The sequence below is a fragment of the Strix aluco genome, chromosome 5 (assembly GCF_031877795.1).
Source record: "Strix aluco isolate bStrAlu1 chromosome 5, bStrAlu1.hap1, whole genome shotgun sequence".
Classification (NCBI taxonomy): Eukaryota; Metazoa; Chordata; class Aves; order Strigiformes; family Strigidae; genus Strix; species Strix aluco.
This window is the reverse complement of record NC_133935.1, coordinates 6,664,890-6,691,396: the sequence shown is the minus strand read 5'-3', so window position 1 is coordinate 6,691,396 and position 26,507 is coordinate 6,664,890. Positions and strand designations below refer to the sequence as shown.

General features: G+C 43.3%; 1 protein-coding gene across 1 annotated transcript; it reads left to right on the top strand.

Annotated features, from left to right (window-relative positions):
* On the top strand, positions 1-26,507 carry LOC141923954 (potassium voltage-gated channel subfamily A member 6-like). The gene is made up of 3 exons (XM_074825707.1): positions 1-6,024; positions 6,333-6,419; positions 23,969-26,507. The coding sequence occupies exon 1, from the start codon at positions 1-3 to the stop codon at positions 1,552-1,554; it is 1,554 nt and encodes a 517-aa protein (XP_074681808.1). The 3' UTR covers positions 1,555-6,024; positions 6,333-6,419; positions 23,969-26,507.

The following is a 26,507-nucleotide window of genomic DNA, read 5'->3' as shown; positions in this document are numbered from 1 at the left end:
ATGCGGGCGGAGGAGCCGCTGGCGCTGGCGGCCCCGCGGGCGGGCGAGGCGGAGGTGGAGGCGCCGGGCGAGGAGCGGAGCGGCGGGAGCTGCTGCAGCAGCGAGCGGCTGGTGATCAACATCTCGGGGCTGCGGTTCGAGACGCAGCTGCGGACCCTCTCCATCTTCCCCGACACGCTGCTGGGGGACCCCAGCCGCCGGGTGCGGTACTTCGACCCGCTCCGCAACGAGTACTTCTTCGACCGCAACCGGCCCAGCTTCGACGCCATCCTCTACTACTACCAGTCCGGGGGGCGGCTCCGCCGGCCGGTCCATGTGCCCCTCGACATCTTCCTGGAGGAGATCCGCTTCTACCAGCTGGGCCAGGAGGCCATCGAGACCTTCCGGGAGGACGAGGGCTTCATTCAAGAGGAGGAGAAGCCCCTGCCCCAGCACCACTTCCAGCGCCAGGTCTGGCTGCTCTTTGAGTATCCCGAGAGCTCCGGGCCGGCCCGGGCCATCGCCATCGTCTCCGTGCTGGTCATCCTCATCTCCATCGTCATCTTCTGCCTGGAGACCCTGCCCGAGTTTCGCCAGGAGCCCAAGGGCGCCCAGCCCGGCTTTGGGGAGGCGGCACTGCCCGGTGACGAGGCGCTGCTGCTGCCGCCGCCGCCGCCACCGAGCGGGACTCCACCGCCCCTGCGCCCCGCTGCCGGCGCCGGCCCCTTCTTCACTGACCCCTTCTTCCTCATCGAGACCCTGTGCATCATCTGGTTCTCCTTTGAGCTCCTCGTCCGCTTTTTCGCCTGCCCCAGCAAGCCCGAGTTCTCCCGCAACATCATGAACATCATTGACATCGTGGCCATCATCCCCTACTTCATCACCCTGGGCACCGAGCTGGCCCAGCAGCAGCAGCAGAAGCAGCAGCCCGGCAGCAGCAGCAACAACGGGGGCCAGCAGCAAGCCATGTCCCTGGCCATCCTCAGAGTCATCCGCCTGGTCAGGGTGTTCAGGATCTTCAAGCTCTCCAGGCACTCCAAGGGGCTGCAGATCTTGGGGAAGACTCTCCAGGCCAGCATGAGGGAGCTGGGCCTCCTCATCTTCTTCCTCTTCATCGGGGTGATCCTCTTCTCCAGTGCTGTCTACTTTGCAGAGACTGATGACCCCGACTCCCTGTTCACCAGCATCCCTGATGCTTTTTGGTGGGCGGTGGTGTCCATGACCACCGTGGGCTATGGGGACATGTATCCCATGACAATTGGTGGCAAGATTGTGGGCTCCTTGTGTGCCATTGCGGGTGTGCTCACCATCGCTCTGCCCGTCCCTGTCATCGTGTCCAACTTCAACTACTTCTACCACCGAGAGACTGACCATGAAGAGCAGTGCCAGTACACCCACGTCACCTGTGGCCAGCAGCAGTCACCCTTCTCCGAGCCCAAGAAGGGGGACAGTAATCAGTCTCTCAGCAAATCTGAATTCCTGGAAGCAGAAGACCTGGAGTCCATGAAATATTCCAACTTCATTCCTCCCAACAACCAGGGTTATAAAGAGAAGAAAATGCTGACAGAGGTGTGATCAGATTTGTTATCCTGGGTCCAGACACGGATCTGCAAGCTGCTGCACAGCCGTCTTCCTACTAGCAGCTGGATCTATTCAGCATTTAAATGCCAGACTGTGAATTGTGATACCGTAAACAGAATGATTGTGATAATGGGCTCTTCTGTCCTGATTTGCTGTTTCTCATTACCGTGTGCAGCCAGAAATGTTCTTGCTTTATTCCGTGGAGCGCTAGCTGTCATCCCCCACTCCCTCGTGAATTTCTTTCTCTTTTTGAAGACTGCTTTAATCCAATATTTGCGCTGAAACCTTGCCTTTCTACTCCACTAGCAGAGAAGCCCTTGCCACTACTTCAGCTGAAGGATTCAGCAGGGAGTAAACAGTTAAAGGGGCTACAAACATCTGGCTTAAGCTGTGCCCTCAGTTCCTGTGCCAGCGCAGTGCCCTTGGCTGTGGGATCAGTCACGCCTGCCATGCCATTGCCTTTGAATAATGGAAACGCTGTAGCCAGCATCACAGTGAGTTCTGCAGCTGTAGGGGAAAGTCAGCAAGCAGATGCTTGCCTTCTTTGCAACCCTTGGCATGCTAAAGATCCTCTTGGTTCGTGTTTCAGGAAAAGGTGCATAGATCTTAAAGCTCTTCGCTACTTGTGACCATATACCATTTATCAAAAACAGGCTTATAGAAATCAACAGGCTTGGTGGAGATTCTCTGTGTTTTGAGCTTATTTCAGCCTTATTTATGCCAGTGCCCTGATGTCAATTGGCTTTTATAGTACCAACTTAATCTTCATAGTGCTAAGTGCCTTCTGATGCAAGGCACATTTGAGTAAATTCATTTGTTATCTCCGCAGTTTATCTCCACACAAAGCGTTTAATGAGATGTACTTTATGCTTCAGATACCCAGCTCTGTATTCAGGCATGTGAGAGCAATTGACTCCACTGCGTTTTTATTGAAGCGTTTGTATAGCTGAGGGAAGTTTGCATGCTGGTATTTTGTTGACATTGCTGAAAAACCCTGACCACAGGCGGCTGCACTTGTGCTGTCTGAAGATTGCACTGATTTAGCAGGTCACAGGCGTAAATTGCCCCGGGGTAAGTGTGTCAACATTGGAGATTTAGACTGGCACGGATACAAACTTCCCTAAGCCATCTGCACAAACCCAACAGCATACCCCAGACCCTTCAAATGAGGGGAGAAACAACTAGCCTTGAAGAGATGCTTTTGCCAAGGGACCAGAGGTTTGCATCTTAAGACGCACATTTTGCTTCCCAGATCATTTCATTTTATTAATCAGCTCTGCCTTACATCTAACTTTAAAATGTTTCAAATGCTGCCAGTGGGTGAGAAGGAGAAATGGATGCTTTCGGATTCTACTGGCAAATTTTCCTGCAAGGAAAAGTCTTTCTTGTTTTAAATCTAAGTGTATATTCTGCATTCACGTGCGTGCATGTGTATGAAAGCAAAGGCAGTCATTAATGCCTTGCATCATACTGTATGATATGCATATTAGAATGTACTACATATTGCATGTGACACATGTAATACATAAACCAGACATAATATCAAGATGCAAAATATATAGAATACATTTTATGTATATGTATATATTATGCTTTTCAACAATAAGGCTAAGAACTCTAAAGGCATATACTTTAATATAGTCAGAACTGGCTGTAGAACTGGTTGTGAGATGGGATCTGTTTGCATCTTCGTTACCCTGCTTGCTTTTCGTTGTCCTGAGATCTGGCTCCGTGCCTTGAGTGCTTTTATTGTGGCCTCTCCTCATTCTGGGCCCTGGTCATATGGTAGAAGTTGTTTGTGTAAATCCTAACTGCTTCATTTCTCCAGAGTCCCGTTGTCTTCTCAAAGGTTTTTAATGTGCAGGGATCTCCCTCGGGGTCAGCGCACAACCATTATATTAAAACCTCTGTTCTCTCTCTCGCTGAAATCGGTAGCAAAACGCCACTTGTCTCGGTTACTGCGGGTCAGTCTGAGAGACACAAGTGTGATGTGGTGTGGGCTCTATAGGTGAGAGGAGTTTGCCTGGACACATAGGCACCTAATTCCTCTTTCGTTCATCGGGACTGAGGCAAACGTGTGTGAAGGGCTGGGCCTTGGGAGCCGTTCTACATCCCCAGAAGCATGTAACAAGACGGTGGGTAAGTAATCCTGGTGAATAAATGGGATGGAGGAAGGATCAGCACAGTGGCATCTCTGTTGATTTTGTGTAAAAAAGTTGTCTTGGTCATTGAGTTAATTCAGTAAAAAGATGTTGTTGTTCTTGGTTGTGTTTCAGGGTCCCTATAATGAAATCTTTTCTGTGAGGGCAAAAGAGTGACTCTTCTTCAAATTTTGTGTTGCTCTAGCAGATGTACTAGAAACTAGCAAGAGAACCTGTTATTTAAGAGGAATGTTTCAAAGCTGCTGCTGTCTCCTAGCAGAATGCCCATGTTTGGGGTTATTTTATGCCTGACTGTATCAGCTGATAAAAGTTTCCCCAAAGTAAGATATAAAAAAACTCAGGTTAAGCACAAGTTCAGGAGGAGGCATGAGGCACACTGAGCCTACGTCAGAAAATTCCCGTGCTTGTTTCTTCCCTTGGGCCTGACCCTGTTGCCCCTGCCAGGCAGGAGCCTCCCCTGCTCAGAACAGGTTGTTCTCCCAACCAGCATGACAGACGGCTGGGCATGGAGACTCCAGCAAAAGGAAGAAAAGATGTGAGACAAATTACTGGTAGCATAATCCCAGCGAGTCTTGTAAAGATGCTCTTGTAAAGAGATTTCCTGCTCTCAGGTGAAGTTCAGCAGTGAGTTTCTAGCTGGAGTGTTGTCTGCACACAGACACGTGCACGCATACATACACAAAACACTGGTGTGAAGGAACTTTGTTGCAAACAGACAGCTTTGTGCAGTTTTTGCAAGCCACATTTTTCAGTTCCGAACAGAAAGTGCAAATGAAAATGTGTAAAACAGGAGTGGTGTTTGCTCCCTGGGTTTTCTGTGTTTGAGCTAAGAGAAATATAAAAAGCTAACAAAAGCTTGGAAGCTGTAACATAGGGACTTAGATTTAGGCATGTAAATTCCTCTCTGAGCATCTCCTGAGAAGCAAGGCGGTGAAGCCCCAGAGTCAACAATAATACTAGGTATTATAGAACTTCTGGAATTCGACGTTTTTATTAAGGAGCCTGTGGAATTTTTTCAAGTGACTGAAGTGACGTAGTGGCACCCGTGCCATTGACTTTACAGAGGACTCACGTCGCCAAATCACAGAGATGCTTTGAAAAATCTTACCTCAGGTTCTCGGCCCTTAGCACTCACTCCTGGATGTTCAAAATACAAATCTGTCTGTCTGTCTAGCTATTTCCTTATGAAGGCAGAGCGCATCCTCAAGAAGCAAAGTAGGCACCTCCAGGGACTTGTTTCCATAACAACCTCCCAGACTGTTTCTCTCTGCCCTGTGACATTGGCTACAAGCAAAAGCACTTGCTGAATATTTTCAGTTCTCGGATATTAATATCTAATCTTTACAGCTGTTTTCTTTGCTTACTGAAGATGTTCTCATCACCTTATATCATGTACAACTGTCCGGTCCAACTCCAGACAGACAGTAATCTCAATCTGAAAGCAGAGAGTGCAAAGCAGGAGGTGGGAAGGGATTTTATCTGTATATCCTTGCACACAGGAAGGTGGGGAGTGTATGAAGGACAATCTGAGTGCTCAGTCAAGGAGCTGAGGGACAACTGGCCTGTGAATAAGAGTCATCTAGGTGCCCAGTGACAAGGAATACAAGCTAAAGCATCACATTAAAAAAACCAGAACCTCCTCTTTCAACAATTTCACTAGGAAATAGTTTTGCTGCGGAAGAGACTATTGCTCCTTCCTGAACCCTTGGCTGTCGTGTGACAATCACTTCCCCAGGTAGTTTTCCCACAGTATGTTTTGCACCAAAGCAGGACAGGGCATAAATCATCTTGTTGGAGTTGGGGAAGAAAGGAAAGGAAGAATTTTACCAAGGACACCTTTTTTTATCCACAACTCATCAACGACAGAAAAGACTGTAAGCGTGAAAGGCACAAAGACCTGTTCCGCGATATTTCAAAGTCTACATTACTGGTGGATTCTTGCATTTACCTCCAAGATGAAATTCCTGTTCTGCTCCTGTTTGGAAAATGTTGCAATCTGGGATTTCTAAGCAATTTTCTGTTCCGGCCCTGTTCCTTTTGATCCAGCTTTCGTGGATAAAAATTCACTGCTACAGCAGCTGTGGGGGTGAAGGTGACTGGACTTGGTGTTCTCTCCTAGGCCCTCTTGTTCAGCATACAGAGATCCCTATGGAGATAAAGAAGAATAAGTATAAAGGAAATTCAGGGCAGCAAGAGACAGGGTAAGGACTGAAGTGTCTTCCATACCGTGATGGAAAGAACAGCATCAACCCTAAAAGCAAAGGAACAAAGAGTTCAGTGTCTGCTGCTGTAGCAGAAGTAGGTAAGGTTTCTTTTTCTTCTGTGAAATTAATGACTAAGAGTTTCTTGCAATTAATGAGGAAGGATTTCCTAATTAAGATTTGCAGCCTAAAGGGAGAATCTGGTTCTAGGTGAAGAAAGAAAGATAATTATAAACTACAAAAATATAGTATGAGCCAGATCCTCACCATCTGCTGATTCAAGTTGGCAAAACTCCATTTAGTACAACTACCTTGGTTTATACTGGGCTCCAGCTTCAGTCTTCTGCATCAAGTCAAAACATATGCACTATTTGTTAAAATGCTTATTTTTGTTTGTTCTTTTCTTGAGGTCCTGTTTACATCAGGGAATGATCTGCAGATTACAGCAGGAGTTAACCACAGCTTTCCCAAAAGCTCTCATCTGATTTAAGTCCAGGTAAGTCTACCAAACTCAGCAAATTTAAGCTTCTCTTTAAGTTTATATTGACAAAAATGAGAGCAGCATCATTTTGTTTCTTTGTTTTTCTCAACGGTGGAAATGTGCAGAAAAAATTCATAGAAAAGTTTAAGGCTAAACAAGATTCTGCCCTCAGCTGCAGCCTTGTAAGCACAAGATAGTTCTATTTACATTGCTGTAATAGAAAGCACAGTCTGAGCTCTTCATCTTTGCTCTTTGGAGCTCACACTCTAGACAAATCCTGTTCTGAAGACATTTGTAGCCATATTATCAGCAAGCTCACAGTCGAATCCCTGACTTACAGCCATTTGCTTTACACATAAAGTTAAGGAGGGGAGCAAGTGCTTGCAGGATGAAAAGACTTAATCTTCTGATAAAATGAACCAGTGAATGCTGAGTGTCCTTAGCTGCCACCAAAGACAGCTGGTGATGAAATTGCCCACCAATTACGCGAAGGAGCTCTTCTTGTGTGGGGTCAGGTCCTAAGTAAGGCAAGACCCCAGTCAGGGAGATAAACCCAGAATAATGTTTTTGGGGGAAAGCAGACTGGGACTGCAGTAACCTTGATTTTCAGAGTATCTTATGTTGTTAGCACATGTCAATTCTATATGCCTTGCCTAACTGACTGGGTTTTCACTTGCTCCAGGGAAGTCTGTCTGGGGCTTGTTGGCTGGCACAAGAGCTTGGATTTTATAGCATAATTTTACTCTTTGGGAAACACATAACTGTGATCAGTGTGGGTTTTTGTTCCTAAAGCATAAACATTCATTGGTAAACACTCACCGCAGGAAATATCCATGTTGTCTGTATTGCAGATTAAGAGGGGCTGAAGCAATAGATTGAACTTTCCTGTGTACAACTTTTTCTTAGTGAAAGAAAGGAAAGGATTTACAGGAGAGAAAGTGCTCGTTAATTTCCATGGTCACCCTAAAATACTGAAGCCACGTTGCCTATTCATTAGAGACAAGACTCATGGGAAACCTCTTGTCTTCATAAAAAATATCACTAAAGTTCAGTAAGTCCTTCTTTAGCTTCACTTTCACTGAATGGATATAAAGATTCAGTGGTGTAAAGTTTTGGAAGCCCTTAGTCAAAAAGTGCTATAAGTCATAAATGTACCAATTTAATCACCAAATTTATTTTTAAATTTCAAAGTTAGTAATTTATTGTAGCCAGTGGTTGTTTAAAGAAAACTGGGGTCGCAATTCTGCTCTCTACCTGAGGTTAGATAAATGTATCCTTAAGGCTATGAATGGTGGGACTAATAATTTAAGTAACTGTGAGAGATGAATCAGGCTCAAAGAAGAGGGCTGTAAGTGCAGGTGTCTTGAATAGATCTCTTTAGGTGTTGTAGATACACATTGGTTCCATTCACCTAAAAGGTTGTATGCAATTTTACACCAACAGAAGATTTGGCTTTTAGAATTCATATTGGTTTATTCTCTTACATTCTCTGGAGAGAAATGAAATGGTATTTTACAAGAAAACTGGAACATTACTGTCTCCTCTTGCTGCTCGTTGATGCATCTGTTGTTTTCAATTAGCTTGATGGCATCCATTTTCAGGAAGCAGATGCTGCCCTCTTTTACACTGGTGCAATTCTGGGATAACTCCACTGACGTCAGTGAAGTGACTCCAAATTTATCCCCGATGAAAGCAGAATTGGACCACTGTCTTTTTGTTTGCTTGTCTGCCACAGCGCTCTCAGGAAGGTGCACCATTAACATACCATAAGGGGAAGGCGAGCGCCTGTCTGCTGTGCCATGCTCAGCTCTTCTGTGTCCTTGCCATCACACCCACGTGCCTGGCTGGAGCAGAAGTCAGGCTGATGTGGGGCACGTGTAGTCACCAGATGGCCCATGTTGAATGGAGCAGTTGCTGGTCCTAGATTCCTGACCACTTTCCCGTTCCAATTTCCAGCAGCTTCCTCTTGCTTGGATATGTTTTACAAGGAGACAGAGATTTTTAAGCTAAAGAAATGTAATTGCAAGTCTTAAGCAATATAACAACAGAAGGGTAGCAGAGGTAGACATGGAGACAAACTCTACCCCTCCTACTGTTTTTTGCTGTTATGGCTATGTGAAAATTGTTGCTATACAGGTTGGCTATACATCTGCTGGCTTCAGAGTCTCCATTTTCAGGGAATACTAAAACACTAAATTGGGCTACTTTCCTGCTCTAACTCTGCTGATCTCAGTCATGCCTTCCCTGAAATTGGACAGAAAGCCATTAGTGTGTTGTGTGGAAAAATACCACTCGAGATGGGGCAGATGACAGTGAATAGAAGAAACAGAGTCAGTAAAGAACAGAGTAAATCAGAAGTGTGAGACAGGAGGGAGGTTCTTAAAGGAGTTACTCAAGGATTAGTCCTGGGATTGTTTAAAATATTAGCAGTAGAGCTGAGACTATGAAATTTAGCAATGAAGCAACCTAAGTGTCATCAAGACTGTGGATTAAGATACAGAACTAGATGACTGAATAATTGACTTAAAGAAATGGAAAGATATGCACAGAAGTTATAGGTGTGACAGGGATTTTGGTGGCAAGCTTATCAGTTGGGGAAGACAAACAAAAAGAAAGATTGGGGGTCCTAAGATCAGCCAGAGTGCCAGTGTCACTGAGCCAACAGAGTAATGCAGCCATGAAAATTGCAGGTGCAAGTCTTTGAAAGTCTCAGAAGGAGCACGTTCAGTACCACCTGGGAAATGTTAATTCTGTAAGGGCTCATCTGGAATGCTGTGTGCATTTGTGGTACCTAAATTTGGTCAGGAAGGATGCACGGAAGAACAGCAAGAATGATCAGGTGAATGGAAACTGCTTTGCAGGAGGAAGCTGGAAGAGCCTGACTTTTCTAGGCCAGCAAAAGATTGACAAGATCTATAGTTACAAAAATACTGGGGGCAGAGTAGCCAAAAGAGGTAGGAGCTATTTAAGTTAAAAGGCAATATTGGTGTTTGAAGAATAGAGCATAAACTAGCTGTGAATAAATTTACCCTGGAAAGAAGAAGGTGATTTCTAATATAACAGACAAAGAAGGATAAATAAAAGCTCATTCCAGGTTGAATAGGAAAAATGAAGGCAAAAACAAACTCTTTTTTTTTTTTTTTTTCAGATGGACTTTATTAAATTTATGAAAGGGGTAATATGGAATTAGTTACATGTAATGGAAATAGCCTGAGTTCAGTGACTTTGTCTACTAGAATCCTCTCCTACACCTGGGATGTATTTGAGATGCTGGACAGATGAGAAATTCCCTCATTTCTTTTGTCGTCCAGCTCATTTGCCATACTGCACCCATTTAGCTACAAAACAATTGGTGATTTTGTTATTTAATACTTGGGGTGTGTGGGTAGGAGGGAGAACTAGGGGAGGAACTGTGACTCTTGGGAGATGTTTTTTCTCTATGGGACTGGGGGAAGAGAAAGAAGTCCTAGGAGTGGGGTAGGGTAGGGCAGGGGGTGCCAGATCACTCTAGGAGCTAGTCTGGAAATAGAGGGGAGGTTCATGCCCTTTAAAAAAATCACCAATCTCTGTTCACTGCTCTTCCCCTCAACCTGGAACCTCTGCTGACCTTGTCTGGTCTTTTCTCCCTCTCCTGAGCTCTCCAGCTCTATGCTGACCTTCCTCCTTCCTGCGGTCTCTGGTAATTCCTTACTACCACGAGCTCCCCAGAATCATTGGAACAGCGCATTGTCCCTAATTTTGAAAAAAGTCTTGAGCCAGATCTGCTACAGCTCAGCCAGGTTATCTGATTTGGATGCAGAAAGCAACAGCGATGAATGATCTTCAACAACTTTTGTTGAACGGAAGGTCAGAGCTGTTGATAACAATGGCCACTGCCCTGAAGAGGTTAGCAGAATAATTTCCTATTCCAGGCACTGTTCTGACAGAGACAGAATAAAGCTTCACGTTTCCTCTCTTAGCTCTTTCAGTTCATTTCATCCTATGGAAAAGTCACAGATTATCCCCTTAAGCTCAGCAGATAGAATAGACGGTGACCAAGATGGGAACTTCAAGCATCTATTCAGCTCCATGTCACAAAAGTGTCAAGAAGAATCCATCCTTATACTTTGTCCTTGACCCTTCTAGCTTGTTGCTGCTCTTTGTTCACTTCTGTGAGGAAAAACATCATCTTGTGATTTATATCTATATTTTGGCTAGCTAGTTCTGCTCTTTAACTTTGAAATAGCTCTGCTTTTTCTCTTCTAAGTAGAAAAAAAAGCACAAAGTAAAGAAAATTTTGTGAAAAAACGTGCACATTATGAAAGCATGTGGATAAGGAAACCACTCGAGCTTTATCAATGATATTAGCAGGATGGTGCACACAAATTCGGTTGTCCGTAAGTTGTCTTAAGTGCTTGTCTCAAGTGCTTGGCATAATTCCTTGAGTTATGGCAGTAAGCCAAAACAGGAAGGAATTATAACAAATATAGAGTGAGCCAATGAGTTTCATCTGAACCATGAACACAGTGTCACGTCAGTTTCTGAGCTAAGTTCACTGTTGAAACCAGCTTATGTTTATGTGCTTCTTAATTTACTGTTGTTATAGCATGTGCACTGCCGTGTGTACAGAGCATTGGTCTTGAGGTGTGTAACATATTAATGGTGAAGATCCTACTGCAGCAATCACCATACAAACACAGAGCAAAAAGCTGGTCAAAGGGCTTATATGGTTAAAGGTTAAACTTGAGTATACCTCTTTGGAGCCTGAAGGACTTTCCAGTGGTGAGAGAGCATTATTACATTTTGATTTTATAGTAGGAACGGAATAAGGCACAGTTATCTGTGGAGAGTTGTGGGAAAGCATGAGTCTAAATGAGCAGAACCCATGACTCCTTCTTTAGCACTACAGAGCAAATCTTCATGTTCTTGGCCCTGGGCAACCATGTTTTTTAGCAAGGAGGTGTTGACTTTGACAGGGAGTACATTTAAAGAGCAGGAGCAAATCCTACAATTGTATAGATTCATGAGGATATGTAAGAAGCATGGGAGGTGTGTTTATTGTGACTCTTCAAGCCAGTCTGATTTATTTATCCATAAATAGTATTTACACATATTCTTTGTTTTGGCTTTGCATTGCAAAATAAACAGCTCAAGAGCACCCTATCCACTGTGTGAAACACTAACGTGCTCTTAAGTTGTGACCAAGTTCTGACCCTATTTACCTTTTCCATACTTCAGTTTTAAACCTTCTTTGGTCAAGACCTGCATTCTCATAATGGGTTTATATTTTTAAGGGTAGTGCTGTCATTAAACAGTAGGGAGGTCTATGCACAAGCTCCATGGTCAGTGATGGAGGAACAGATGTGCTTTGTGTTTGAATCCCACTTCATCGTCAGTACGTAAAATAGAAAGGTACAGAGTAGATATTTACCTATTGGTTCAGTTTGGTGTCAGATGGCGAAGCTTAGAATATCTACTTTATCACTGTAAATTTTCTTTAGGTAAGTGCCGCAACTATCTTGTATATTTCTCAAGCTCTGAATTATGCTCATACTTTAATGTATCAGAAATAGTGCTGTCAGGTACGTTCCTTTTAGTACTGGAGACTACGGGCTTTCATGCTTACGAAATAATACCCACAAAGCAATTGAGCTTTGTAGTCTGTCCTTGGAGATAGCACAGCGACTTTCAGAAACATTTTGGGGGGTATTCACTATTGCTTATCCATTAGTCTGTTATGTGAGGATATATTACAGTTTTCCACAGTGGATTGCAAAAATTTCCGTAGGACGTATTTCCATCAAAAGATGCCTCTTCCTCAAAATCAGCAATATCTGTAGGAGGAGTTTCATTTCAGCTCATTGTGGTACTCTTTAGAAAATGCATGTTTGGAAAATTTTGTAATGTGCGTGATCATTTTCTTAATGTTCTGAACGTTTTTGGGTTTTAATTTTTTTTAAGGAAATGTGTGTAAACAATGTAAAATACAGAATTTTGCATTTATGTCTTTTTTACTTTGATCTGTAATGAAAGATACAACATGAAGTTGTTTTGGTGTTTTTTTGGGGTTTTTTTTGAAGGGAGGGGATTGTCCTTGGTTTAGGAGAGTTTATTTTTAAGAAACTTTTTTCCAGGCAATGTAGTGGTAGCTGTTGGTTGTTCCTGATTACTACCAGTGTCGCTCCAGTGTCAGCACCAATACTTCTTCGAATTCAGTTAGGTGATATTCAGATGCTCCAAAAGAGTTTAAGTGACAGACCAAATGGTAGGGGTACTACAGCATGTATTAGAAGCGACAGAAGGGATGTTCCAGTGCTTTGGCTATTGCTGAGACCAGTTGTTCTTTCCTACAACTGGAATACCTGCACAGGTAAAAGTTATTTAGGGAGTCCAGACTGCTTTTACAATGCAGTCTGACTTGCTAGAACATATCAGTATGAATTCTGAGCTCCCCCTGTTTCCACTCAACAGGTAATCTTTTAGATCTTTTTTTACTCATAGATTATATAATGGAAAAAAAAAAAAAAAGCAACATAAAAAAACCCGAAAAAATGATTACTGATAATTTTCTGGGTGTATTGGTAAGAATGGAAGTAGAAGGTGCTATCTGCAGTGTGCTGTAGCTCACCTCCTTACTTACTTTTTCTTGTTGGCTCTTTAAAAAACACTGTGCAGATTTGTGAACTGCCATTAACACTTAGCTAAGTGGATTTCAGACAAGATGAGTAGTGAGCTTTTCTTTGCACAGTAACCATTAATCAACATTTCCATAGAAGATGTCTGAATATATATTGATCAAGCCAGCTGCAGCTGCGATATAGCTGTGATGGGTTTTGGAGACTGATGCAGCTTTCTTCTCCATCTCCATCCCCCATCCCCCTATCATGTAACCTACATAGAAAAAAACCCACTTGCTGGTACTTCTGGCCCTGGCATTTCTGCTTATTAGTAAGATGCATCAAAAGGTTGTGTAACGTTTTTCATTAATTAAGAGATGACTTAATAAGGAAGGTCTTGTAATTAAACAAAGGACTTGGAGTCAAGGGGACAGTCCCCAGTATTGCCACACGGCCTTCGGATGTCTCCCATATCTCAGTGCCTCCACAATAAAATGGGATAGTATTACGCCATTTAGTTGCTTCTTTTCCCTCAACCATTTAGACAGGGAGATCTTTCTGAGCATGCTTCATCTCTTACCTAATACCTATATATGTCAGGCACAGTTGCGGACCCCTACTCCCTAAGGACACTGTGCTGTAGTACTGTCAAAACAGTAGTAATGAACATATGGACAGTGAAGATCAAACAGACACAGAAAAACATTTGGCCCTGTGCATGAGACTCATGGAATATCCAAATGCTAACAAGTCCTGCTGTTACCTAGCTCTGTGTTGGCTCTGGGCCAATGCTTTGGCCATGCTGATCTGATTTCTGTTTTTCAGGCTCAGACACAAAATATTCAGTGCAACCCCCTTATTCGTGACTCCCTGTTCCCTTGCAGGCTGCCTTATAATTAAAGGTGTGCAAAATATTTCTATCTGACAAAGCCCAGAGCTGACTTACTGCAAGGTAAATTGAAAGCCCGTTGAATGCGCCATGGAGATAAGAGGCTGACATCAACTTTTCACAGCTAGTCCAAAAGAAGTAAATTTATGCAGGTTTTTCTTTTTTCACCCCTTGAATTGCTATCAGGGACCAAGGTATTAAAGCAGCAGAAGAAAATACGCAGTGGATTGGAGGAGTTCACCATGTCTCTCACAGATTTCTATTTGCTCTCCAAGCACGAAGGTGGTTTGGATGCTAGCAGCTCACTGGTACTGAGCAGTCAAATCTGCACTTTGAATCTGGCAAGATAATTCTTTATAGATTTTCACTGGCATTGTTAAGAACTAATCCTCCTAAATGCTTTTCTAGTTTTTGTTCCTTTATGGTCTTTCAGAGGAATATGACGATACATAGAATAGCAATTATGGCTCCTCATGGTTTATATTTAGTCATAGTTTGGTGATTCAGAAGCAAGCATAGGCGAAAAGGCCCAGATGAATCCTCTTGCAAATTCCTTCCTGTCCTATAGTGTATTTAGGTGCCTGAATCACTTAAATTTTTGGAGAGGGGCCATTGTCATGTCTTTGTGCCCACCATGACGCATCAAGAGTTTTCTTGATGGCCGAAATATTTTAACACCCCTACTGATGCAGAGAGTTGGTTTCAGGCAAGTGCAGCCAAATTCTCAGCTGGTATTCATACATCAGCACATTTTTCTCCTGATGCCAACTAGGCAGGGTGGTACAGGGTGTTTTAGAAGTCTTTAGTTTTTCAGTTGGTTGATTTTCCATATGGGTAGGAAATGAGACCTCTTATCTTGAAAATTCCGTATCTCGAAGCATAACTAAAGTTCATATTTGAATGATTTTGAGTTTTGACTGTCAGATTTGCCACAGAGCCATACCCGTCTGTGGACAGACTGACTGATGCTTACGGGCACATTCTAGGTCTGGATCTTGTATGGATCTGATGTTTCATTTTTCCCGTGCCTCAATTTCCCCAACTGTAGAAGGGAAATAAAGTCTTTCTCTCCTTGGCATGCCATTGGGTATTTATCAGTGATAAGGATATATAGGAATAATCAATGTATTCATTGGTAAATTCATTTTTCTCCGGATAATGCAAATGGCCCTTTTTCCTACAGGAAATCACAAGCAGATAGTGTGAGGCAGGGCTGGAAAGTGGGACTAAGGTTTGCATCTGGGGCAGCTGGTTACTGTGGGACCTTTAGTCAGCTTCTCTGTAAGCCTGTTTCTGATTTCATATGGTTGTAACTTCCATAAAGGGCATCATTATTTTCACAGCTGGAAACAGGATAAATGGGATATTGACCTTCTTTACTTGCTTCAGTGACATTGCCTCTGTTAGTTTTTCCCTGTGCCCCTACATCCCTTTCCATGCTTTCCATCAGTAATCGTAAACCTGAATACTGGGTCTTCAGGCAACTATAGTGGGAGTGTAAATACTTAGCCAAGCACTCAGAAGATACTATAAATTTCAATCCCAGAAGTTAGGTAGAAGATAGCATTTGAAAAAAATGCCTGTTAAAGCCTAAATGTAGCATGGCTATTGGAATTTTTTTCTAGTGATTTTAGTGAAACAAATTTGGACCAAGAACAAGCAGATTTGAAAATCCTGCCTCTTGCTCTAAGCTGGATTAGTACTTGACAGTGAAAGAGCTACAGGAGCAAAAGATCCTTTGAACCCAGATCATCCACTTCTTAGGGACAGGCCAGCTGTAAATGAACTTGCTGCTTGCATTTCCATTGCTGGTTTTGATCACGCTCCTTGTCTCTAGATGACTGTTGCTCTGGTGATCCCCTGAGTGTATGACCTGCACTACACCACCTCCATGTGTGGAGTCTACCAAAGCAATGCCTTCCCTCACAGTGCTTTCTTTTAACTCTATGACTTCATCAAAGCATGTCAACTTTCCTATAAATTAATGCAGTTGCTTTCAGTTTATCAATGTTTTACTGTGCCAGCCTGATGTGTCTCAGCTGCGAATGCAAAATTAAATATTGCTGCATATGTGGGGCCACAGTTAAGCCTTGGGGAGGAACAAAGAGAGAGAGAAGGAGAGCTGAGCCAGAGGGGCCCTGAAGACCCTTGGGAGGAGGGGAGAGGTAAGGAGTGGAGATGACTTTTACCACTGCCACAACCGTGGCAGCAGTTTCCTTGTCCCCAAGCCCATTTCCACACTTCTCATCAGCAGCTGCAATCCTGGCTTTCCTGGGCTTGGGTATATGGTGTAGTTGGGAACTGTCAGTGCTAGGCTAACGGTTGGACTAGATGATCTTCAAGGTCCTTTCCAACCTAGACAATTCTGTGATTCTGTATAAGCAGAGCAGACAGCAGGACCATGGTTGTTTTGCTGTCCCCAGTAGCCTGTTGTCCTTAGCAACTGTTGTCTTTGCCTCTGCTGTAGACCCAGCTCTAATATTTTATTGTGATTTTGTGTTATGGCTCCCTGGATATATCCATACTGCAAAAAAGCATTTAAAACAGCAATGAAGATAAAACAGATAAGGCTTTAACAAGGATAGCAACTGAAGTCAAAGCTGGCAGGAAAGGTTAGACTGAAGTTGAGTAAAACTCACGTTACTTCATCTTCTCAGATACTTTAAGCTGAAATAATTGACCTTGGTGATCCTTTTCAAAAAATTTAACAAGAACAAGTATATCTTGCTGAATTTTAAAGTCGTTGACTCTGCAGTTTTCCCAGATTATTTTTCTTGAAGGGATGCTTTGTGAGTCTAGGGAAAAATCTAAACCCTGGGTCCTGTGGTTTGGCTCCATCTTTGACCCATAAACGGGAGAGGATTGCAAAACTGTGTGGATGCTGTATCAATTCAGCTGGAGCATATGGGCCAAGTGTGTCCATACATGTGCCCGTAAAGGCTTGAGCCCCCTCCAGTCCATGCTGGGTAGCTATAGGCTACAGAAAATCCAAACTTTTGCAGTGATCTTAAGTAGAATGCAAATGATGTGGGAATTAGCAAGATTGTTAACTGAGTTTGGTTTTGTACAGTGCTTTGAACACAGAAAGCGTGTGTAAGCAATAGCTGTTATTAGTTCCAGGCTTACCAAATAGAATTTCTCAGCAGCAAAAAGAAGCAGTTGTTCTGGAGGTTGCTGTGTAGCTACTAGGCTAACCCTTTTGGGGGTTAAGCTTACTGTTGTTTATTCAAGCAAAATGCCCACAGAAAGCAGATGGTGATCTTTCTGAGCAAAGACACAGAGGATCAGCTGGTGTGCCGGCATGGGAGAATCTGCAGAAATATGCCGAATTCTGGAAAGCCTGAAAATTCAAAGGGAAAAACCTGTGATGTGAAAAAGTCTGCCTTATTCTGACTGTTGCTGTCAGGAAACGCCACCAAAAGCCAGTGACGAGTTTGTGGGGTGGCACAGTGCCATCCTGTGGGCCATGGAGGTATTTGACAAGGCAACAACACTTGGATGTGCGACCTGCACTGCGAAGGGGTGTTGGCAGCTTGTGGCAGAGGTGAGTTCGGCCACGAAGGCTCCATCTGCATGAGGAGAGTTGCCTGCCCCGGTATTTAAAGTATTTAAGAGGTTTTCTTTGCTGTTGGAGAGCTACCTAGGTAGCCACTGCTGGGACATGTCATGAACCCTCCACAACATCCACAAATCTCTACACCCCGTCTGCGTAGAAGCAGGACTTACAGGGCAGAAACCTCCCCTGACAACAGAGATACAGCCTTTTTTATTAAGCTGAGCATGGACTGACACATGCGAGAGAGGGCAGCTGCTTTTTGTGCAATGAGCAGGACCCACGCTGCTAAGGAGAGTCCCCTGGCCACCAGGCAACAGAGGAGGCTGGTTTAGGGGTGCAGCACGATGCTCTCCTTGCTGCTGAAGCTTCGTGGGACATAGGATTAATGATGCAGAAGGGGAAGTATGGCTCCAGAGCACTCCTAGGAGCAGGGAGTGAGACCTCCTGCTCTTTGCTCCTTCCTTCTTTCCTGGGTGAGACTCTTTCCACCAGCAACCTGGCGGTTCTGCCTTGTTTCCTCATTCTACCAGTGGATCATGAAATAACACTTTGCAAACACCACGTAAACACGCAGCTCTGGGAGCACCCAGTGGCTAAATTGCTAATGCCTGGAGTTTTGGGGCTCTCTTTGGAAGCAGCTGCAGTAGAGGAGAGCACAGAAATGAGGTGTCTGGTGTCCTGGATGGATACCCTCACCCCTGAGTTGTTTTATCACACCTTCTGGTGTGATGGGAGAGAAAGCAGCGGTGGTCAGCACACTAGGTGTGGAGCATGGCCTGTCGGCATGCTCAGATCTGGACCTTTTCCTTAAGGCTTTAAGCAATACATGTAGTGAGGTATGGGCTGGTACTATGTGCTGGGGAGGCCTGAAGCTTAAGACAGCCTCTGTGGCACTGTCATTTGCCATAGCCATGTGGAGAAATTCAGTGTTTTCTATGGTTTGTGTGTCTCCAGAGTCTGGTGGCAACTGAGGACAAGCACTTAGCCTTGATACATTGGATTTAGGCACGTAAGGGAATGGATGTGGAACTTGGCCACGTGACCCATTTTCTGGAGCAAGTCATTATAGTCTTTGCACAATGTCATAAAGGACGTTAAATCCAACAATGTCCTTTTAACTGTTAATGATGAAATTAAACAGAACATTTGCTTGGAAGTTGAGATTCCTCAAGGGAGTTCCAGATGGCTCCTAGGGAGAGAAGTGAGAGCTGCATATGGCCAGCACTGTGTGGGGTTAAACTGGGGTTTTAATTTGAGGAAGGATGATGGAGTATTGGGGATTTCCCTGAATATTTTGATTCACTTAGTCAAACTAAAACTACTGATCTCATGTGAGGCAGTGATGATGCATCTTTCCAGTTGAACTGTGACATCAACTGATTTTATATGTCCACTGCATCCATTTTCCTTTGCTGTAGCAAAACACTGGAAGGAATTCATAGCTTTATCCTCTTATTAGAAGCTGAGTTGTTCGCTTCATGATTTTGCTGCTCTTTTTTGCTTCTGTTTTAAGATGGGTGCTATAAATACATTGGATCTGGTTTGTTTAATCACCTCCCCCTTTTCCTTGCACGGTATAATAGCCTGACTGCCACGTGTGTCTCTTTTATCATAATGGAAGCAAGTAAAAATTGCTTCAATGGAGTTACATCCACTTGAAGTAACTTTCCCTACATTTTTGCTATCCCCAGTTTTTTCAGCTATGACAGAGACACTCAAAGCTTTATTCTCAGTTAACTTGCTAGTAGCTGTTTCTGTGTGTAGATCTCCCTCTTAATTGCACATAGAGTTTGAATGGGATTGCATCTATCATCACTGAGAAGGGTTCAAGGATCTTGCATGGTAGCAGGAGGCAGCAGATTTTTTTTAAAGAAGATTATTGCATCTTTCCAAATCACAAATATAGGAGGTGTCTGAAATGGAGTTGAAAAATTGCACATGTGAGTTTACATCCCATTCCAGAGCATGGTCCTTTTTTCCCTGTCACTACTTTGAGAAAGCCTCACTGAGAAGTTAGGACCTATTTACTGTGAATTTAGGTATCAGTATCAGACTGTCAAAATTAAGGGCAATAAGGGATAGGGAAATGGGTCCCCCAAATTAATCCTTTGCATCCCTCTACACATGTATAAGGACCACCTTTTAAAAAATGGCAGCAATATACTAGGTTTTGTTCTGGATGCTTGCACAAGACCTGCATTCTGCTTTTTGAAATTCAGTTCCTTTAGAGTGTCAAGCTGAGCATCCAACATCACTGGCCACTTTGGAAATTCTTGGTTTAGTTTTGTACTTTATGTTAAAGTAGTATTTAAAAGTAAGTAAGCAATAACTGAGTAATGAGTAAATCATAGGCTGGCAAGAAGCACTTTAGTATTTCATTTATCTTATGCTTCAACAGTAGCCTTACTTCATGTCAGTTTCTTTTAGATACTTTATTCCTTCTACATTTATAGAATTATAGGCATAGAAAAATCCTCTTTAGTCCGTCTTCTAACCCAGTCAAAATCTTTCCTATCGCATTCTCTGTGTGAGTGATAGTAACCATTATTTTAGTGGTGCTTTCAAACACTATTATAAACTTGGATCTGGCCCCTGGTTTCATGTCAGTCCTTCACTGCTGTATTTTACTAACTAATCCCTTGCTTATTTGAAAGATTAAAAATTACAGTTTGGCCATACTGTTTGGGTTTTTCACAATATTTTCAATGTTGAATGACTCTGTGGTAATCAGTTATATTTGCTGAGCTGTCTTCAGATATCTGCTTAACGCTGTAGTGTTTGATCCCTGCAGTTACTTTGTTTACAGAACATTTGATGAAAGGTGGTCCAGAAAAATTTAGATTTGTGCTTTGGGATTTGCAAATACTTCAAGAAAATTTTTAATGCTAAACTCAAAAAGCTGTTTCTGTCATGTCTCTCTTTATTTACTGTGATAATTTCTATGGCTATTGATTTTAAATTTTGCATAATCCTTACTTTGGACAGGCAGATAACATTACATACCTTAACCATGCAATACTTCCAGTGCAAGAAGGATCTTGTTTGCTGCTAAGGAGCTTTACTAAATGAATTTACAAACCATAAAGGAACAGGGATTTTCTCCCTGTAGATCAGGAAACAAGCTGTAAGGAAGTATATTTTATAATTTCTAAGCATTTGTTGGATTATTAATGTACATGGTGGATAAAAGGAGATCCTAGATATCAAATATTGAATATGTAGACTCTCATCCTCTACTCTTTCCAGTGGAACATCTCTACTGACTTTGGGGAAGAGCCACATCAGATACATCAGTATAAAACTAAGAGTAGAATCAGACCAACAAACCCGACTGTGATTGCTCACTCTGCAGGAAAATCCAATGATTTGTCGTAGTTTCAATTAATGCAGCTGTTGCAGACATCTGTCTCTGCCTGTGAATTGTTTGATGGTGTCTCTGACTTATCAAACTCCAAGCAATTACTTGTATCCAGTTATTCTTGCTCTGAATTTTTGGAAAACTATGAGCTAGCCTTTGTATCTCTACTGGCTTGTTGTTCATTCTCTGTAATCCCTCAATTGAAAACTTCCCTCTCCAACATATAAATCTGCAGAAGAAAGCTTATATGAAAGAAAATTCAGTGAGGAAATCTTGCTTTGAAGATCAGCACAGATTTAGCCTGCAAATCAGAGATTTTTCACAGTTTTGGTGATCTCAGAGCAAGCAGGCTGTACATTTGGTTGGTAGAGCTGGATTTTTCTTAGAAAACTTTTTGAAGAGCGAATACATTCTACAAATTCTTACTTGTAATATTTTACACATCTCTATCTCTATAGTCATTGCTTAAATATGTACCTTCTGTGTGAGTGTGAATGTGTTTATATATTTTTATATTTCTATAAGCATGCATGCTTATGTATTTCATGTACCACTGCCATCTTCTCCTTTCTGAATCTAGACAGAGTTCTTGATAAATCTGATTCACTTTGTAGGCTCTTCCAGTCTCTGATGTTTTTCCTACTTCTTTCTTTCTCCTCCTGTGGCCTTTGGCAATATTGCAACCAACCTTCTGGCCCAGGGCTTTCTCACTGGTACGCTCTTTTTATAGCCTGTTCTTGCTCTTCTTTTTCTGGCTACTTGAGTCATTGTCAAGCAGTAGCAGAAGTTGCAGGAGCACGAGGACTAGAAAGTGTATGGTCGTCATGGTGGAATAAGCTGCTTTCACACTCCTGTACTGAGTGGGAAATGGAATTGTCTTGGTAGAAAATACTGTAAAAATATAAACAGTGTAAATTCCTTGCATTTAAGCAGGCACGTGCTTAATTTCTTTAAGCTCATGACTAGTCCTGTCAACTACTCACACAATTAAATTAAGTCTGGACCTCAGAGTTTTGTTTAGGACTCAGGAGTCCTAAAATTATTGATTTAATATCACATCCTAACCATGTATCTGTGGTGGGTTGATCCTGACTGGACACCAGGTACCCACCAAAGCCACTTTACCACACTCCTCCTCAGCTGGAAAGGGAAGAGAAAATATAACAGAAGGCTCATGGGTCAAGATAAGGGCAGGGAGATCATTCAGCAGTTACCGTAATGGGCAAAACAGACTTGACTTGGGGAAATTAGTTTAAGTTATTACAAATCAGGTCAGAGTAGGATAATGAGAAATAAAAACAAATTTTAAACACCTTCCCCCACCCCTCCTTTCTTCCCAGGCTTAACTTCACTCCCAATTTTTTCAACCTCCTCCCCCTCCCTGAGCAGCGCAGGGGGACAGGGGATGGGGGTTGTGATCAGGTCATCACGCATTGTCTCTGCCGCTCCTTCCTCCTCAGGGGCAGGACTCCTCACACTCTTTCCCTGCTCCAGCGTGGGGTCCCTCCCACAGGAGACAGTCCTCCACAAACTTCTCCAACGTGAGTCTTCTCATGGGCTGCAGTTCTTCATGAACTGCTCCAGCGTGGGTCCCCTGTGGGGTCACAAGTCCTGCCAGGAGCCTGCTCCAACATGGGCTCCTCTCTCCACGGGGCCACAGATCCTTCCAGGAGCCTGCTTCAGTGTGGGCTTCCCACGTGGTCACAGCCTCCTTTGGGCATCCTCCTGCTCCAGCGTGGGGTCCCCCCGGGCTGCAGGTGGAGATCTGCTTCCCCAAGGACCTCCATGGACCGCAGGGGCACAGCTGCCTCACCATGGTCTTCACCACAGGCTGCAGGGGAACCTCTGCTCTGGCACTGGAGCATCCCCTCCCCCTCCTTCACTGACCCTGGTGCCTGCAGAGTTATTTCTCTCAGATATTTTCACTCCTCTCTTCAGCTGTACAGGGGTTTTTCTCCCCCTTCTTAAATGTTATCCCAGAGGCGCTACCACCCTCGCTGATGGGCTCGGCCTTGGCCAGTGGTGGGTCTGACTTGGAGCTGGCTGGCATTGGCTTCATTGGACATGGGGGAAGCTTCCAGCAGCTTCTCACAGAAACCTCACAGCCCACCTGCTACCAAAATCTTGCCACTCAAAACCAATACAATATCATATAAGCCATAAGAACATATGGCACAACAATACAGTATCATATAAGCCAATACAGAACACATAAGGCATCCTGTGTAAAGAAAAATGCAGTAGGTAACTTCTAGGGGGATGTTAGACTAGCAGAATTGAGGTTTTGCACCGTTGACATACAGAGGGAAAAGAAACGTAAGTATTGTTTGAGTTGAGGACCTGTTACATGACTGTTCAGATTGTAACAGACTTTGATCAATTTAGGTAATGCCACGTTTATTCCAGTCACTTCTGTATTCCCCTTCTGTCTCTTTTGTTGTGGAGGACTGCAGATATTTTTAATAACTTACAAATAGCCCTTTAGGTTTCATGTATCACCAGCACAGATAGACCCAGATGCAGCTAGAATGGACTGTATCAAAGTGTGACAATGTCTCTAAATGAAGAAAAGTCCTTTTAGACCCAACACATTTCCCATTCGTTGCTTCAATAAATAATTTAATATCTGATTTAAAAAAAAAAAAAAATTCCTGCTCTTTCTCTGATAGATTTTTCTGACCCTGGCATGGAGGAAGAGGCTTGTAAGCCAAATTGTTAATACAGATCTGTCTTAAAAGGCCTCAAAATTAGACACCAAGAAAGTGGCTATGGGAATTAACAAAGTCCCAGTTACAGTAAAGGTCAGACCTTGGGTCTCTGTCCTTGGACCAGCACAGCACTGCAGTGCGTCCTACCAAACTTTGCAACATTTTAATATGCATATTTCATCTTGTGCAAGAAGAAATGTGCATGATTCCCAGTAGCTGTAAGGAAAAATTCCCTACAAATCAAATCATACTAGGCATCAAGGTAAGGAAAGAAACATAGCGCTTTCCATGGTAGCCAGCTGCAGTTATAGTGACAAGGTATCTCAAATTCAGTCCCCTCAAACATTCTTGTTAAGAAATGAACCCTTAGGTTGACATGTCTCAACTGTGATTCATGCAAAACAACACATTTGTATTGGGCAATTTTTTAACACGTAACACTTTTTTTTCTTGCTAGGCTGGATTCTGGATGCTGCAAGGCTGTCATGTCAGGATGCTGCAAGAAGTTGCATCTTCTTACCGTAGAGTTGGTGAAGTTTCCCTGTGTGTGGGGAATACAACATTTATGGACAGAAAATTGGTTTATTTTACTTTGTGGTTTTCTTGCTGCTGTTGTTTTTAAAGGGGTTAACACTCTTAGTTCCATGAAACTAAAACTAGATGTGAACAAGGGTTGGAGGGAGGGGGCAGGGAGAATCCCATATAAGAATCAAATGTGTCTCATTTGTGGGAAAACTAAATAAAACGGGATTCAGTTGCCAGTGGCTAACTAGCAGCAATTTATGAGCTGCTCATCAAAAGCCCCAGACAAGCACTGAGTCCTGTGGGAAGCTGAAAATCGACACAGGGCACCTCCAAAAGACTCTGTTGTTGAAACTTATTTTAAACTTTTTTTCAAGTGGAGGATCCAGTCCTGGCAAATGCATAAGGTCAGCCCTTAGAAGAGCAAATAGTCTTCTCTAGAGAATCAAACAGGTGGCCAAGGTCTCTCCATTTGTCTGCCTGTCTTTTGGTCTTGGATTACCGTGCTATTCAAAACTGTGTTTTCATAACCCAGATAAATGGTAGACGGTTCACATAGCTCTACAAGTAGTAATCATCCTGTTCATGCAAAATATCTGATATCTAAGGGATGGGCCCAAACTAGAGGTATTTCTCATTTACCTATGAAGTGTCTTGCCTTAGCGTATGTACAGTCAATTCTTGTGAACATGTGAGTCCATTGCCTGCTCTAAGGAGGTAGTGACTTAGTTTCAGTGGCTGTAGAGTGTTTCACTGAAATAGCACTCTTTGTAGTCTTTCATGTGATTTAGAAGACACAATAGCCAGACAGTTCTGAAAATGTAATATAATTGTATGCAGCATTCCCAGAAAATGCTCTGAAGTCTTCTCCCATTGCACCATTGTGGTAAAAACATCTGTTGCTCTTCAAGCTCCACAAGCCCACGCTGTGCTGTGCCGTGCTGAAACTGGTAGAAAATCCAATTAGCGCTGAAAAGTGAAGGGCAGAGAGGGATGCTCTGGCCTGGAATCCCCTCCCTTTGGCAGCAGCAAAGGTCAGTCATGCAGCCGAATGTCCATAACCAAAGGTGGGTCCACCTTGAGTGTGTTGCCAGCTCTCTGCATAAGAGAGCGGGGGGGTGGGTAGAGAGGATTGATTCTGGGAGGGGAGAGACTGAGAGGAGGAGTGGAGTGAAGGATACCGTGAGCATGATGACAGGGATTTTCAGAAGGTACTCTGATGGATGCTGGGCATCCAGCTTCCCTAGCAATAAAAAACCCTTTGTCAATAACACCCTCTACGTTTTCATGAGCGACTGTTAGCCTGTTTGGCAGTCCTCACAGTCAATGTGTGAGGGAAAAGGGGTAGAAGGCAGCTCACTCTAATTTGGCAGCTCCCAGCACCTAGCCTAGGACTGTAATACTTCCTCGTGGCTGCTGGCATAGGGTCTGATCCTCTGATGAGCTGTGACTTCCTGTCTACCTGTGACTCAAACAGGTTTATAGGACTGGGCTTAAAGAAACCTTGAGGTACCAGCTCCAAAGGTGCTTTTGGAGTAGGTCTGCTCAGTAGTCCTGAGCATGGATGTGAGCCCACAGTTCTTAGGAGGCAACAGTCACTCCACATTCATATTGTTCGAGCACAAAAAAATAAAAACACCTACTCTGTCTTAGTGCAAGCCAGCTTGCAGTGTGGGACTTCTCTGAGTCACTGTGTGTTCTGATCCATGTGGCAAGGCCATGTGGCTGACCATGGGTAGTCAGAGCTGCCATGGACCCCTATTGCAAGGGCGGTTATCTTCAGAGTCAACCTAAGTGCAGGCTGCCATTAGAAAGGTGTGAATATGCTGCAGAAGTCTATGGGTACCCTTCATATACATTACGTGCAGGTCAGAGACTTTAGACCATACTGTGTGCCAGCACAAACAGCAGGGATGTTAGTTACAGGATTGCTTTGCTTTGGCTGTGAAACCTTGCTCTGATGCGTTATTTCAAGGAAGACAGTTGGGATTTTCAGACCAGATCATCTGGTGAGATAAGTAATTCCAGCTCCCTTATTGGAGCTAGGCTGATTTATACAAGTCTGGTCCAACATTTCTGAGAAATTGTGGCTGGTAGGGGTTTTTTGTTAGTTGCACTGAAAACCTGAAGCCTTTCAAATGAAGTATATGAGCTAAACAGAACTTATAGATGTGGTTCAGGCTGTTTGCTGGATTCAGACTTTGAGAATATAAGTTCTTTGTAGAGAATCCCACACACGCAGCAGGAGAAGACATTATGGGCTTGAAAGTTGACCAAGGAGATGGGACTCAACTGAGCTTTGAACAGCAATCATTGTCCTTATTGGTGATGCCATAATAGTGCTTGACTCAAACCCAACATTGCACAGGCCAGAACTTGATGAAACCATGTAACTAGATATTTGTGATTGTTCCTATCAGTGTGAACCACTGTTAAATAGGCTAGACATATGAATAAAATCAATATTTTTTAAA